This window comes from Pipistrellus hanaki (assembly GCF_964339955.1).
Source record: "Pipistrellus hanaki genome assembly, chromosome: 14".
NCBI lineage: Eukaryota > Metazoa > Chordata > Mammalia > Chiroptera > Vespertilionidae > Pipistrellus > Pipistrellus hanaki.
Window position 1 is genome coordinate 32359038 of NC_140516.1, and position 15338 is coordinate 32374375.

At 41.5% G+C, this 15338-nt stretch overlaps 1 protein-coding gene and 1 pseudogene across 6 annotated transcripts in view; both read left to right on the top strand.

Annotated features, from left to right (window-relative positions):
• The window catches only part of PCGF5 (polycomb group ring finger 5), a 94496-nt gene that overhangs the window by 39798 nt on the left and 39360 nt on the right, over positions 1-15338 (top strand). For 2 of the 5 annotated variants that reach the window (XM_084904358.1, XM_084904359.1), the window contains exon 2: positions 3951-4245. In XM_084904358.1, the coding sequence (XP_084760484.1) occupies positions 4134-4245 (112 nt within the window). In that variant the 5' untranslated portion in view covers positions 3951-4133. Of the gene's footprint in view, positions 1-897; positions 1097-3950; positions 4246-15338 lie in introns of those variants that run through there. The other 3 variants (XM_084904360.1, XM_084904361.1, XM_084904357.1) reach the window with 3 other exon arrangements.
• On the top strand, positions 5028-13499 carry LOC311632653 (asparagine synthetase [glutamine-hydrolyzing]-like; annotated as a pseudogene). Its single transcript has 2 exons — positions 5028-5032; positions 12502-13499. The product of its transcript is annotated as an asparagine synthetase [glutamine-hydrolyzing]-like (transcript).

Consider the following 15338-nt stretch of genomic DNA (forward strand, 5'->3'; position numbering starts at 1 on the left):
TTAAAACATATTTTATTGATTTTTCACAGAGAGGAAGGAAGAGAGATAGAGAGCTAGAAACATCTATGAGAGAGAAACATCAACCAGCTGCCTCCTGCACACCACCTGCCAGGGATGTGCCCGCAACCATGCCCTTGACCGGAATCGAACTTGGGACCTTTCAGTCCGCAGACAGATGCTCTATCCACTGAGCCAATCCGATTTCGGCTTGAAGAATTTTTTAATACATGCTTTTGAGTACTTTTTTTTTTTTTTTTTTTTTTTTTTGCAATGAATGGTCGTTTGAAGATCTCAAAGTCCACTAGAACTTATGACCCTTACAGTCATAACTACTTACCTTTCCACTAAAACCCCCACTCCCTCTGTGCCAACAGTCATGCTGTCGGGACCCACCCCACAGCAGCAAGTTCGTTAATGACTTTTTTTTTTTTTTTTTTTTTTTTAAATAAGGCACAAATGAAAGGATGTCTTCGTCCCCCTCTTGGCCCAGGTGGGACTGGCTTGGCGAAGACGCAGCCCAGTGGAGTTCTGCAGGGTGACTCATTCATTCTCCACACTGACCTTTGTTGCTAACCCGCCAGGAAAACTAGACCAGACATTGTTAGGATGAAAGACGACGACCGGGAGGGGTTGGTGGTGGGGAGACGAACGGAGATAAAATTTGGCCAAAGCTACGTGTCGCACAGCTGCGCGCAGCGGGACGGGCGGGGCGGCCCCGCACCTGCGTGGAGCACGGGCCCGCGGGCGGGGCGCGGGGGGCGTGACCGGGGCGCGTCGCGGGGCGTGGCCGGGGCGTGTCTAGGAGGTGTGACCAATGGGCGGAGTCGGGGCGGGGCCAGCCCCGGCGCCGGCGGTTGGAAGGGGGTGGAGCTGCCCTTGGGGGCGGCACCGGCCCTGGGCCCGAGGCCCGTCGCCCTATCGTGCCCGAGCCGAGTGGCCCCGCGGAGCCGGCGCGCTCCCGCCTGCAGGGGGAGGGCGGACGGGGCGGCGGGACCGGCCAGGCCTCGGCGGGCGGGCGCTGTTTCTCTTTCACTTTCCTTCCTGTGAGGCCGGCGCGCTGGCGGGCGAGGAGCGTTGGCGGCGGCGGCGGCCGCTGGTAGGTATCCGGCGGGGGTGGGGGCGGCCGAGGGGCCGGGTCCCCGCCGCCCCCGCGCTCCCGTCCCCAACTTCGGGCCCGGAGCGGGCACAGCGCCGGCCCCTCCAGGCACCTGCCGCGGCCCGCCCCGTCTGGACCCGGAGACGCCTTCGGGGGCGGCGGCGGCGGCGGCCGGGGCTTGGGGGCTCCCCCTCGGGGCGCCGGGGGCTGCGGGCGCCCGGCCGGCGGAGGCGGCGGCGGCGGCCGAGCAGCGCGCCCGCGGGCCGGGCACCTGCGGGGCGGGCGGGGCGCGCTGTGCGCGGGGCGCCCGGGGACGCGGAAAAGTTGCTGTCACTGCCCGGCCCCGCTTCCTTTCTGCCCCGGTGACAGGGCTGGGAGGCTCAGGACCTCCATTCCGGCCGCGCGCTTCCCCTTTCCGAGAACTTCTCTTCCTGGGAGCTTCCCAGATCTTCGAACCACCATTCATTTCCTACCTGTGGGGAAGGCGGGCCCACGGATGGCCAGTGCCGGGCTGAAGGTCATGCCGAGCCCAGGACCCGAACCCAGACCCCTGTCTGGCTGTCCCCCCCAGACCCCTGTCTGTCCTGCTCTCCTCCTGCTGCCCCCGCCGCGCACTCTCCCTGGCGGGTAGGGTGGGCACTTGCAGAGCCTGTTTCTTGCACATTCTCAATGGCGATGGCGCCTCTTAACCTTCCTAGTTGCTTTATGTCTACTTAGCAATGAATGAACAGCTAAGATAGGAAAAAAGTTGCTGTTGACGGAAGTAAATTTAGGAAATCATCTCTTTCATGCTTGTTTCCTAAGAGGATACATTTGTTATACTAAGGAACCTTTAAAGCTTTTTTTTTTTTTTTTTTTTTTTTTTAAGTAATCTTATGTACAAGTCCATTATGCTAAACGTGTCTGGGGGGAAAAAAGTGAATGGTTTTCAGATTTTACTGTGGGCTAGTTGCATGCATGTTGTCTCATTTAATCCTCGCCAAGGAGACTGGCTGTATTATTTTCATTTTACAGTTTGACAAACAAACAAAAGACTTGGATAAGTAACAATGCCTGGGTTATATAGACATTTACTAAATTCCACCAGTTTCTAGCAAAGAGTTTGTGGTCTAATAGAGGAGATAAAGAGTGACTATATATATATAAGCCTAAGCGACTGTTCTACCATTGGGCCAGTGGCTATGATGCGCACTGACCACCAGGGGGCAGGCACAGGCATGGGAACCTGGAACAGACTGATGAATCTCAGAGGGAAGGGGGGGAGAGCAGGAAGAAATTAACCGAAGACCTTACATGCATACCAGAGGATTTGTGCACCAATGGGGTCCCTTGGCCTGGCCTGCGGGGATCAGGCCAAAACCAGAAGTCTGACATCCCCTGAAGGGTCCCAGATTGCAGTGTCCAAATCTGTGCACCAGACCTCTAGTATAACTATAAATCAAAATATGTCAAAGGAGCCCTAGCCAGTTTGGCTCAGTGGATAGAGCGTCAGCCTGCAGACTGAAAGGTCCTGGGGTAAGTTCCCATCAAGGGCACATGCCCAGGTTGCAGGCTCAATCCACAGTAGGGGGCATGCAGAAGGTTGCCGATCAGTGATTCTCTCTCATCATTGATGTTTTTATCTCTCTCCCATCTCCCTTTCTCTCTGAAATCAATAAAAATATATTTAAAAATATGTAAAAGGAAAATGTAACAGGAAAGAATTAAGAGTTAAAAACCATGGAGAGATTACACCAAGGATAGCTTTGGAGAAGGGTTTGGAAGGAAAGGTAGGCTCTAGACCAGGGGTTTTCTACCTTTTTCATCTCATGGTACACATAAACTAATTACTAAAATTCTGTGGCACACCAAAAAATAGATTTTTTGCCGGTCTGACAAAAATAGGTAACTTGGATTCATTCACACCAGATGGCTATTGTCATTTTTTAATTTGACAATCTAAGAGAAAAGAAGGCAGTGCCCCTGATAAATGGTCAGCTATTGCATGTTTTAAAAATCCTTGTGGCAGACCAGTGTGTCTCTTGCAGGTGAAAACCTATGATCTAGATCACATGTGTCAAACACAAGGCCCGCGGGCCAAATCCAGCCCGCCAGGCCTTGCAATGTGGCCCGCACCACGCTGTCATCACTGCACTCCGCTGTCAGTTTATGACATTGTCAGTTTATGACTGTTCAGTAAACCATTCGGCCCATGATTTAGGCTGGATTTTAGATTTTGGCCCCTTCTCTGATTGAGTTCGACACCCCTAATCTAGATAGAGGAGAGGAAGGGGATGTTGGATAAAGGGCATAAAGCCTCCAGAAGCTAAGAAATGTAAACGTTTTTCTGGTTGTAAAGAGGAGACACTGACATTCTTTGTCACTCTTTGACATTCTTTGCTAACCTGGTAGAGAATATATGATGGAGTGAAGATGGATGTGGATGAAAAGGAAAAGGACATCAACTTGATTTGACTACTGACTGGCTATGGGGTACAAAAAGGAAACGGGCCATTTTGATAGGGTCAGTAATGATTTTAATTTTTAATCCTTTAACTTGTGTCGCCAGGAGCTCCTAATAGAGCAGACAAGCAGACAGAATGCATTACTAAAGAGGTAAAGATGGCAGAACTGGAGTTAACAGCCTGACTGTCATTGCTATAGAGGAGGATAGTTAAGGCTTCAGGAGTAGATCAGTTTTGCCATTATTCTGAATTAAATTGTAGCAGGTTTACAGACTACGGTTACAATAAGGCAATGTTCTCTTCACCTGTTTACCTAATTTAGAACATGTAACATGTGCTGCTAATATAATGGTATTGATACAGTATGACAAATCTATACCATTTTCTCTCTTAAATTATTGTGGAAACAGGTATGGGAAAGCAGAACCACCAAAAGGAGTGATGACCAGCAATCTCGTGATACATCTGGATGTTAGTTCTCATGCCGCAGGATATCCAGCTGGGAACTCCATACCAGCTCTTGGGATCAGACTTTTATCAACTTAAAACCCTTCGTTACCTGAACTATTGAAGCCAGCCCGAGCTAACTACGAATGGCTACCCAAAGGAAACACTTGGTGAAAGATTTCAATCCTTACATCACCTGCTACATCTGTAAAGGGTATCTGATCAAGCCAACCACAGTGACGGAATGCCTCCATACCTGTAAGTAATTTTGTCATGTACTCATCAGAAGTTATGGGTTACACTTGCTTTTTTAAAATTACCACATTTTGCTTTTATCCAGTTTTTAACTTTTAAAACAATGAGTATTCTAATACTTACCTTAACTTTAAATATATTTTCAGGATTGAATTTGTCATTGGGATTCTAGTGGCATGAAATTATTCTTATATTATTTAAATTATAATAGTTGATTTTTAGCTGACATTTAAATGTTCTAAAAATAATAAGCATATTATTGGTTATAGTTTTAAGTAAACTGTTTTAGGTTTTTGATTAAGAATTATGTTGAAAGCTCTAGCTGGTTTGGCTCAGTGGATAGAGCAATGGCCTATGGATTTTGTGTTCCCCGTTTGATTCCATCAAGGGCACGTATCTGGGTTTTTGCTCCATCCCCAGTAGGGGGCGTGCAGGAGGCAGTCTATTAATGATTCTTATTGATGTTTCTAGCTCTCCCTCTCCCTTCCTCTCTGAAATCAATAAAAATGTTTTTTAAAAATTATACTGAAGGAATTAATCTGCTCAGAGGTTTTGTTAGAATATGCATTCTTTAAACCATTGTTATTTTTAAACTATTGAGGTGTGATTAACATAAACAGCTGTACTTGTTTAATGTATACAACTTGATGAGTTTAGAGACAAGTATACACCTGTGAAACCATCACCACATCTATGCCATAAACCAATTTGTCACCTCCCAAAGTTAAATATACCCTCTTAGCAAATTTTAGATATACAACAGAGTATTGCTACCCATAGGCACCATGCGGTACTGTAGATCTCAGGACTTCATCATCTAGCATAACCAAAACTTTGTGCCCTTGAACTCATAACTAGTAGCTCAGCATCATTTGGGAACTTGTTAGAAATGCAAATTCTCAGGCCCTGCCAGAATTACTGAATCAGAAACTCTGGGAGTGGACCCATCAACCTGCATTTAAACAGCTCTCCATGGGATTCTGAGGCACTCAGGTTTCAGAATTACTGTTCTAAGGTGATCATATCTGTGGAACTCCCAAGTTTCTTTCTCATCTGCCCTATCAGTAGAGAAAGAAAAAAATTTATAGCCACTTATGCCAGGATTTTACTTTTGTGGTTCTGCCAATATGAATTTATTTTCTATTTCAATTAAAGTAATTCCAATAACTCTAGTTTAATGCTTATTTGCACAAAACTAGATATTTTATATATCTACTACATTTCATTCTAGCTTTAGAGTAACCTTGGAGCAGTTTGGAGTGGGAGGAAAGAGAGGGTAGCCGAAACCGGTTTGGCTCAGTGGATAGAGCATCAGCCTGAGGACTGAAAGGTCTCAGGTTCGATTCCAGTCAAGGGCATTTACCTTGGTTGCAGGCACATCCCCAGTAGGAGGTGTGCAAGAGGCAGCTGGTCGATGTTTCTAACTCTTTCTCCCTTCCTCTCTGTAAAAAATCAAATATATTTAAAAAAAAAAAAAAAAAAAAAAAAAAAGTAAAAGAAGAGAGAGAGAGAGAGAGAGAGAGAGGGAGGGAGGGAAAGGTTATCTTTATTTTGTGGGTGTGGAAACTTTGAGTTAAGTAATTAAATATTATACCATAGTTTTAAACAGGGGTGCAAAATATAAACACCTGGAAATGGTTAAAATGACAAATTTTATGTTATGTGTATTTTATTACAATTTGTAAAAAATGGAATCACCTAGGAAGCGGTTTAAACATTCTCATGTTCAGAGTTTTACCTGGAGAGGTTTGGTGGATGTTGTGAGGTCTGGGCAGGTATATTTTGAAAAATCTTTCCAGGTGATGCTGGTGTATACTTCCTTTAGTGTTACTGGCCCATGCTGTTCAATTGGCAATTAACTATGAGTTGTCTTGAAATAATTGTCTATTGCCCTATATAATTATTTAACTTGAACAATTACCAGTTAAATGTCATCAACAGACATTTGTTGAATACCTACTGTGTGCCATGCACCATTCTAAGCACAGAGGAACAAGATGGTAAAATATCTCTGTTCTTAAGGAGTTTTAGGGGAAACTAATAATAAATATGTGTCACATTAGTGATAAATGCTATGAAGAGGAACAAAGGCAGTTTGTTGATAGAAGAGATGGGGTTATTTTATATAGAGTGTCAGGGTTGGCCTCTTCAATATAATGACATTTGAATAGAAACTTGAAGGGATTGAGCATTTTAGGCAGAGGGAAAATCAAATACAAGGCCTTGAGGTAGGAATGTTCTCGGCAAGTTCAAGGAAGACCAAGTCAGTTAGAAGAGCATTGCTACAGGTCAGTGGAAGATTACAGGGCCTTCACCTTGGGTGATGCAGCATGAGATGGAGGTAGGGAAGAGTGCTTGGATTGTGGATGCGTTTTGGAGGAAGAGCCAACAGGATGTCACTGCTCCAGTGACATGTTTCCCACTATACCCAACATGTACCTGGACATGGTCCACAGTCTGTTTTGCTTTTCTGCTTCTAACATGTGTACATTGCTTTTACATTTGGATGTCTCCAGCAATAACTGCCAAATCATTTGGAAGAAAATAAGAGGGCACAAATTTTTCATTTTCTACCTATATAATATAGATTTTATATCTGTTCTTCTCAAAAAAATATTTGGGGCATAATGAAATCCCAATTTAAATGTAACTTTTTTGGAGGAAAGACAAAAGATTCCAGAAGTATAAATAATCCATTTATAAGCAAGGGTTATGTTTATGCTTGCAACAACAATTTAAGGTATAAAAAGGGTGAGTGACAGTTTAACTGCATTTTCAGTCATTCTGGCCTGAACAGTCACTTGGAAGTTTAACAAGCCCCTTTACTGAGAGAGAATAAAAATGACAGCAGTGTGATTAAAAGACAGTGGGGAAAAAACAAATGTGACCTTTTATCATCAACAGAGAACAAAGAACAGAGTAAATGATGGAGTACTCAACCCAGGGTCACAGTGCTAACCTTTTTGCACTCCTAGTTCTTGGAATTCTATGTTTTTGTTTTTGTTTCTTTTTAGTTACAATAGGGCTTATATAAGGCAAAAGTTATCTCACTAGTAACATATCCTCTTATTAGTATTGATAAAATAAATAGCACCACAAAGTAGTGTTTTTCGGTCATTGGTTGGTCTTTGGTATTACCTGGTTTTCTTATGTATAATGTGGGACAGATAGAGTGGCACTGTGATTTGGGAGCAGTATAAAATAGAAAAATAAAAAACCAAATGGAATAAGAAGAAAGTGAGAAGTGTTAAATGACATTGTGATACTCCATAATATTTTCAGTCTTGATTTAGTTATATAAAAAAAAATATCTTATTAAGGCAACTTTGTACAAAGACTATACTTTTATGATACTATAAGTAAAGAATAATTCTTATTATGAAGCTAACTATAAATAAAAGATTTGGGTCTTACTGTTCAAGTTTGAAATATGTAAGTAGAGCTTTATTAGTGGTGAGCAAAACCAGACGTGGAATCTGCCTTTCTGGACTTTCTGGTCAAGTGAAGAAAGATAGAGTAATCAAGTTAAATGCACAAAAGCCATAGCTGGTTTGGTTCAATGGATAGAGCGCCAGCCTGCGGACTGAAGGGTCCCAGGTTAGATTCCTGTCAAGGGCACATGCCTGGTTACTGCCTTGATCCCCAGTAGGGGGCGTTCAGGAGGCAGCCAATCAATGATTCTCTCCTCCTGTCTTCTCTTAAATCAATAAAAACATATTTAAAAATATATAAAATAAAATTTGATGTTAATTGTGATGAAAATACTACTAATGAAACAGAATGATAAAATAACAGATGTGTGTCAGGTTATTGCAATAGAATGGAATGCAAAAGAAGGAACTAAAGTGTTTTCTGAAATTCCTAAAGCCATCGGTCCTAGATCTTCTCAGGCAAGGACATTAATTTTGGGGCAGTAGAGGTACATTGGGGTGGGAAGTAGGGATCATGAGTGGCTCTCTCTACTTTGATATGGATAAATTAAGTTGCTTTATTCTTCTTTCAAAATATTCTGCAAAGGCAGGTCAGCTTTTTCTCTCTTCAAATCAGAGAGGTTGTTGCTCTCCCATTTCCCATTGAAAAATTCTGGAGCTAATACTGACTGGCTCCCACGTAGATGTAGAAAGAAGGGCCAGAAGGACCTGCAGGATGGCTGAGTGCAGCAGCCCTTGATGTTATTAGCACTTGAGCTCGGTAGAAAGAGGAGAAAGGGGCAAGCCAATCAGAAGGAAGGGGGAGCCAGAGATGGCAGGGCAAGCTGTGCCCCAGGATCCTGGCAAGAACTTGGGGGTCGTGGGGGGGACGGGATTTATAAAAGCTTACTAACATCACTTCTCTTCAGCAGGCCAATGACATTCTATAAAAAGATGAAAGTTAAAAAATTTAAAACATAAATATGAGTTTTTAGTTTTAAATGAGAAAATATTAGAGGAACTAAATCTGCATTTACTATAGTTATAAGTCTATAAGATAATTTTAATAATCCAACAAATGTAATGAAATAAATATGTTCTCACAGATAATTATTGAATTTTGTCTATAAGATAATTTTAATAATCCAACAAACATAATGAAATATGTTCTCACAGATAATTATTGAATTTTTAAAAATAAATAATTAGCACTTTGCTAGCCTCTGGGTTATATTGGTTAAAAAAAAAGATAATTGGGAACTTAAAACTCTATCAAGCAAAACTTCTCATAAGACAAGAAGAAATTTCTACACATGTATTTGGATCTTTTTCTTTTTTGTGTGAGCTCATCTACTCTGAGATGTCAGTTACCTTGTTGATATCTCACAAATGTTTATTTCTGGCATAGTCCTTTCCTCTGAGTTTCAAAATCCAACCGGATGTCCACTTAGATGACCTAAAGTCGGTGGTGCTCAACATTATCTAACAACGAACGAATGAGATTCTAACACTCAGTTGTCCAAACGAGGTGTATTCCACACTTGACCTTCTTTACCTTCACTGTCAAAACAGGGGCAAAGTCCTGACTGGTTTCCCTCCTTAGTATCTCTTAAATATGCCCCTTCACTTCCTTCCCCCATGACTGTTTATTCAGGTCCTCATTACTTCTCACCAGTCACTGCAGCCCACTCCTAACCACTGTCATAGTGGTGATCATTTAAACATTTTGCTGTCTTCATCACTCACTCTTCAGCTGACCAGTATTTCCTATAGATACCCTAATGCCCTCAGGATAAATTAAAGCTACTTAGGTATGACCAGGTTCTGTCCCACCATCCAACATACACCATGTGCAAATACTTTGTTTAGCAGCTTGTTCTGCTCGGAATGCACTTCTCTTGTATACCTGGCTAGCAGTTACTCATTCTTCGAAAATCATTTCCTCCAAGATATGCCATCCACCTGCTATCACAGACATATTTGGGTTAAGTGTATTCTTACTACCTGATCCTTGAGTGTTCAATAAAGGCTTACATGAATAAGTAAATAGCCAGTCGGTTGGTTATTTTATTGTGTGTTTTTCCTTTCAGAGATTCAAATGCAGTGATAGGTAGCTTGTAAGGCATGTAAATAGTGTTGGTTAGCACTTACAAATTTTTAAAAACTACCTTTTAAAATATAGGGGGAGTCTTTTGTGCCATAGGCAGAGAGAGGGAGAGATGCTGGGTTGAGGACTGGAGATTGATGGCTCTCAGTTAAGGGATGCTCTGTCTTTTGCACTAGGGCTCTGAGGAGCTCTTTAAGGTTACATAGAGGCTGTATAGGTTGTTGATTTAAAATGGAAGATTTTTCGCTTAAACTAAGAACAAAGGACTTTTCCCCAATAGTTAAAATGTGTAGAGAAAACAGTGCATTGGTTCTTAACCCTTTTGTGGTTAGCATGCTATAAGAATATGATTATTCTCTCAGGAAAAAGGGGAAGGTTTAGACACAGAATTCTGTGGTATAATATAGGAAAGTTTTATTCTTTTTGCCCTTTCAGAGATTATTGCATTAATCCCCTAACTAAGAATGAATTATTTGGAAAAACACAACGTTGTACGTAGTGTTGACTTAGCAAAGAACAAGGGTTAATTGATAATTAAATATAGTTGATGTGACAAGTGACATGATTTTATGTGGTAATACGGAAAATGGAGGAACAATTTAATCGTAAAATGGTAAAATTTAAGTACTACCAACCATTTATTGTTTTTGAACAACTATTATAAATCCACAGTATTTAAGTTACAGAGAACTTTTGATGCATTGATACTCGGTGTTTAAAAATCTTGTAGTACATATACTTGCTATGCAAGGTGCTGACTGGAAGCATCCATGCACAGCACCACTTGGGAGCTTGTTAGGAGCGCGTATCTGTGGGCCTCACTGGGGGCCTGCTGAGTCAGGATCTCTGGGGAGGAGGCTGGAAGTGTGTGTAATGACAAGTCTCCAGGTGACTCTATGGTGCACTAACGTTTGAGAAACACTGCTCTGGACCAGACATTTATAATCTAGCATCTCTTGAACTAGGCAGCTTGTACTTTTAATCATAGAGTAATTAAAATAAATGCTAATGAAAGATTAAACTAATAGCTGTTATTTATTGAATGTCATATTTGGGGTCATGAGCTTTACTTTCATTGTCTTATATAATTTTCCCAAGGATCCTTCTAGTTAGGTGGTAGTATTTAATCATTAACGGATTTGTATCTATATTTTATCAGTTTTTATTCTAGCCAGTGGAAACAAAACAGTAAAGAACACAGTATAGTATGTGCCCTCCTAGGATTTATGTTTTAATAGGAGAGACAGACAATACATTAATAAACAATATGATTTCAAATGCTGTGTGTATCAAATACTCTGAGGAAAAATAAAACAGAGCAAGTTTTATCTTGGGAGTTACCAATTGAGCAGACTGGAGCAATAGGAAGGAGCAAACTATGAGAAGGTTTCTGGGCAGAGTATTTCAGATTCGTTTTTCAGTGTTTTTCACAAAAACTCAGAAAGTTAAAGTGACACAACTAATAAATGCTAGACCTGGGTTCTGACTCCTGGAGAGCTGACTCAGGCACATCTTCATATTAAATTGTCATATTCCTAAATTTTTTTCTTTCTGCTTGGCTATATTTTCTAAAAATTCTTAAATGGCATGTGAATTTAAAATTCTATATAATAAAACCCTAATATGCAAACGACTGAAAAACAGAATGACCGGTCGCTATGATGCACACTGACCACCAGGGGGCAGATGCTCAATGCAGGAGCCGCCTCTTGATGGTCAGTGCACTCCCTCAGGGAGAGCGCTGCTGAGCCAGAAGCTGGGCTGGCTGCTCCTTAGTGCTGCCTCAGAGGTGGGAGAGGCTCCGGCCACTAATGCTGCGCTTGCCAGCAGAGAGCGCTACTCAGCCAGAAGCTGGACTCGTGGCTGGTGAGCACAGCAGAGGTGGTTTTAATTTGTGTGCTTCTTTGTTAGTTTAAATAAATTTTTGGTTTTTTTGGGGTTTTTTTAAGAGAATAGGGAAAAAATCAAAGGTCTAAGAAGTTATATTAAAGTCTCGGTGGGTACAGATATAAATTTTTAGGGTTATATTAGAAATGAGATCACTGGTATACTGATAATACATATTTCCAACAGTATTTTGGCAGAAACTAATCACTTATTCATGAAAGTGATTATAGTGCTCATTTTGATGATTCTTTTTAAATAAGGGAAAATAATTATAGGTCTTAATCTAGATGCCATCTATTATTAATATTAAAGAAGAATTATATGAAATGTATGTTTCTTTTAGCTTTTGAAACTATGCATTAGATTAGCAATTTTCAACATGTGCCACAAGAATTTTTAAAACATGCAATACTTATTTATTAGTGGCACTAACCCTTTTTCTCTTAGTTTGTCAAATTAAAAAATCACAACAGCCAATACAACAATAGCCATCCAGTGTGAATGAATCAAAATTATACCTTTTTTGGTCAAATTAGCAAAAAACATGTTTTTTGGAGTGTCATGAAATTTTAGTAATTAGTTTGTGTGTACCTTGAGAAAAAAGGTTGAAAACTTGCTGTACTAAATAAGAATGTTTAAACAGTTGAGCAAAACATCATTTAGTGGACACTAAAAGATAGATAAAAAATAAAACTGTCTTTTATATTGGCTTCTGAGAAGAAATTATGTCTATGTCAGAATGAGTTGGAACTGATACCAATGATGATTTGAAGGAAAATATGTAACCTAAAGTATGTATTCAGAATTAGAAATCATGGTCACTGCACTTCTGCTAGACTCTTAAACTTCTGCTAGTTTAAGAGTCCAGCAGAAGCCCTCTTTGCCTGCTATCCACAGCCTGGATCGCTGCCGCCATGCCACCTGCTCACCCGAACTACTTCAGTGTCTGGAGGCTGTGAAGGTTGCACAGGGGGGTCCAGATGCATTTTGCTTTGAGAATGTCAATGGATATACCAACTGCTGCTTTGGACTTTTCCCGGTGGGTGGTGGTTGGCCAGCTGTTTGCAATGCAGCCAGTTTGAGGGAAGAATATCCTTATTTGTGGCTTTGTTACAACAGAGGAATCTACAGCCACCAGGAGCTACAGTGCCATTTTGAACGTGAATATCACACTAACATGGATGGTGAAATAATCCATCTTATGTCAAAGGGAGAATTGAATAGACGTGATTTGTATGTTGGATGGTGTATTTGCATTTATTTTACTGGATACGGCCAATAAGAAAGTGTTCCTGGGCAGAGATACCAGTGGAGTAAACCTTTGTTTAAAGCTGTGATTGAAGATGGATTTTTGGCTATGTGTTCAGAAGCTAAAGGTCTTGTTAACTTGAAGCACTCCACAATTTTTTTTTTTTTAAATGAGCCTTTTCTTCTGGAAGTTTTGGATATAAAGTCAAATAGCGAAGTTGCATCGGTGGAAGTGGCTAAATATAATCACTGCAGAGGGAGCCTCTGCATGCCCTCTGTGAAGTGTGGAGAAACTTCTCAGGTTCTGGGATAGAAACCACGGAGAGCAGCCTCCCGGTCCTTTTTGACACTGCCACTAAAATGTTTGATGACAGACAGAAGGATTGGGTGTCTTTTATCAGGGGGCTTGGATTCCAGTTTGGTTGCTGCCACCCTGTTGAAGCAGCTAAAAGAGGCTCTTCAGACATTTGTGATTGGCATGGAAGACAGTTCTGATTTTCTAGCTGCCAGAAGGGTGGCAAGTCATATTTTCCTTTGAAGCTTATGACATTACAACGGTTTGCATTTCAGTGGGTATGTACCCAATTTTCAAGTACAGTAGGAAGAACACAGTGTGGAAAAGGTCCAGATGAACTGATGCAGGGTCACATACATTTTCACAAGGCGCTGTCTCCTGAGAAAAAGCTGAGGAGGAGAGGAAGAGGCTTCTAAAGGAACTCTGTTTGATGCCCTCCATTGAGATCCAATGTGCTGCCCATGGCCTGTGACATCTGAAACTAAAGAAGGCTGTTACTGCTGTCAAGTCCTTGCACACCACTACCCAGACAGAAATGACTGGCCAACCCATTACTGGATTCTCAGGTGGATTAGTGCCACTGACCCTTCTGCACCCACTCTGACGATCACAAGTCAGCCACCAAAACTTGAGTTCTTTCTAAGCTACAGAGTGAAAGTAAATGTGAAGGTAGAGGCCTTTGGGCTTGGAAGAGTGGCAAAGAACATCATCCATCATGGGGTAAAAAAATGTCAAATCTGAAAAACAATCTTAACAGAAAGATTGAATATAAACATTAAGAATAAGTACAGTCTAACCTGTAAAAAAGACAAAAGGCAATTTCCATTGCGATACTTTAAAGACTTTTTATAGGTCCTGAGGCTTCATAACACACTGGTTTTTCCCAGACTACTACTACTACTACTATATTATATCAAAAATTTAAATACCACTGAACAAAAGCTATGTTCCCTCAGAGGCTTCATTACTGACATTGTAGAGGGTACAGGCTGTGCTGAGGGACACACACCTCCATACACTAATTTCATATACTGGGCCTCTAGTAGTGTATATTTGAAGGTAATAAATGGTATTGAAAAAGGGAGAGTTAAGCTGGTAAGGGGAATTGGGCAGTCAGTGAGAAAGTGTTAAAATTTAAAATAACCTTGTGTTCTAGGTTGGCCTCATTAAAAAAAATGACATTTGAAAAAAAGAAAAGAAAGTGATATTTGAATAGACTTCAGGAGGTAAAGGAGTTAGCCAATTACACAAATGAGGGAAGAATATTTCAGGTAGAGGGAATAGAAAGAGCCAGCAGTCTAAGGCAGGCATGTGCCTGACATGTTGAGAAATGGTCATGCTAGTATGGCTAGACAGCAGAATCACAGGGAGGTGATAGGGTGGATGTGAGACACAAGCACAGTGTGCAGTTCTCAGAGGGCCACTGTAAGGATTAGGCTTTTCCTCTAGAGAAATGACCCATATCAGGCAGGATTTTGAGAGAGGAATGACATCTGATTTATGTTTAAAAGCATCACTCAAGACTACTATTGAAAACAGACCTGTTAAGAGGTGGTTGCAATAGCCCAGGCAAGAAGTGATGGTTTGCACCAAGGTAGTGGTAGTGGTAAAAGTGGTCAGATTCTGGTTATATTTTGAAAGTAAAGCCAAATTTGCTAATGACCTGGGGTGGGGGTCATAAGAGAAAAAAGAGTCAAGGAGTTAAGTTAGTCTTAAAGAATATCTTTGAGATTTTGGTCTGAGAAACTTGAGGATAAAGATGTCATCCAATCATATAGAAAAGGCTGAAGGTGGAAGGTCAGGAGGCTATTTTTGGAGATACCAAATGGAGATGTCAGTTGGGAGTGGGATGTGTGAGTCTGGAGATTATTAGCATATAGATCATATTTCAACAGTGAAAGTACCAAGGGGGCAAGTGTAGACAAAGAAGAGAAGAGGACCAAGGATGGAGCTCCAGGGCGCTGAGGAGGAGTCATCAGTAAGATAGGAGAAAGCAGGGTAGGATTCTAGGAGGCAAAACACACAAAAAGTCAAGAAGGAGGGAGGGATCAGCTGAGTCAACTGTGTTGAATAAGATGGAACTGAGAATAGACCACTGGACTTAGCAACACAGAGGCCATGGATAATCCTGTCGAGCAGTTTCATGGAG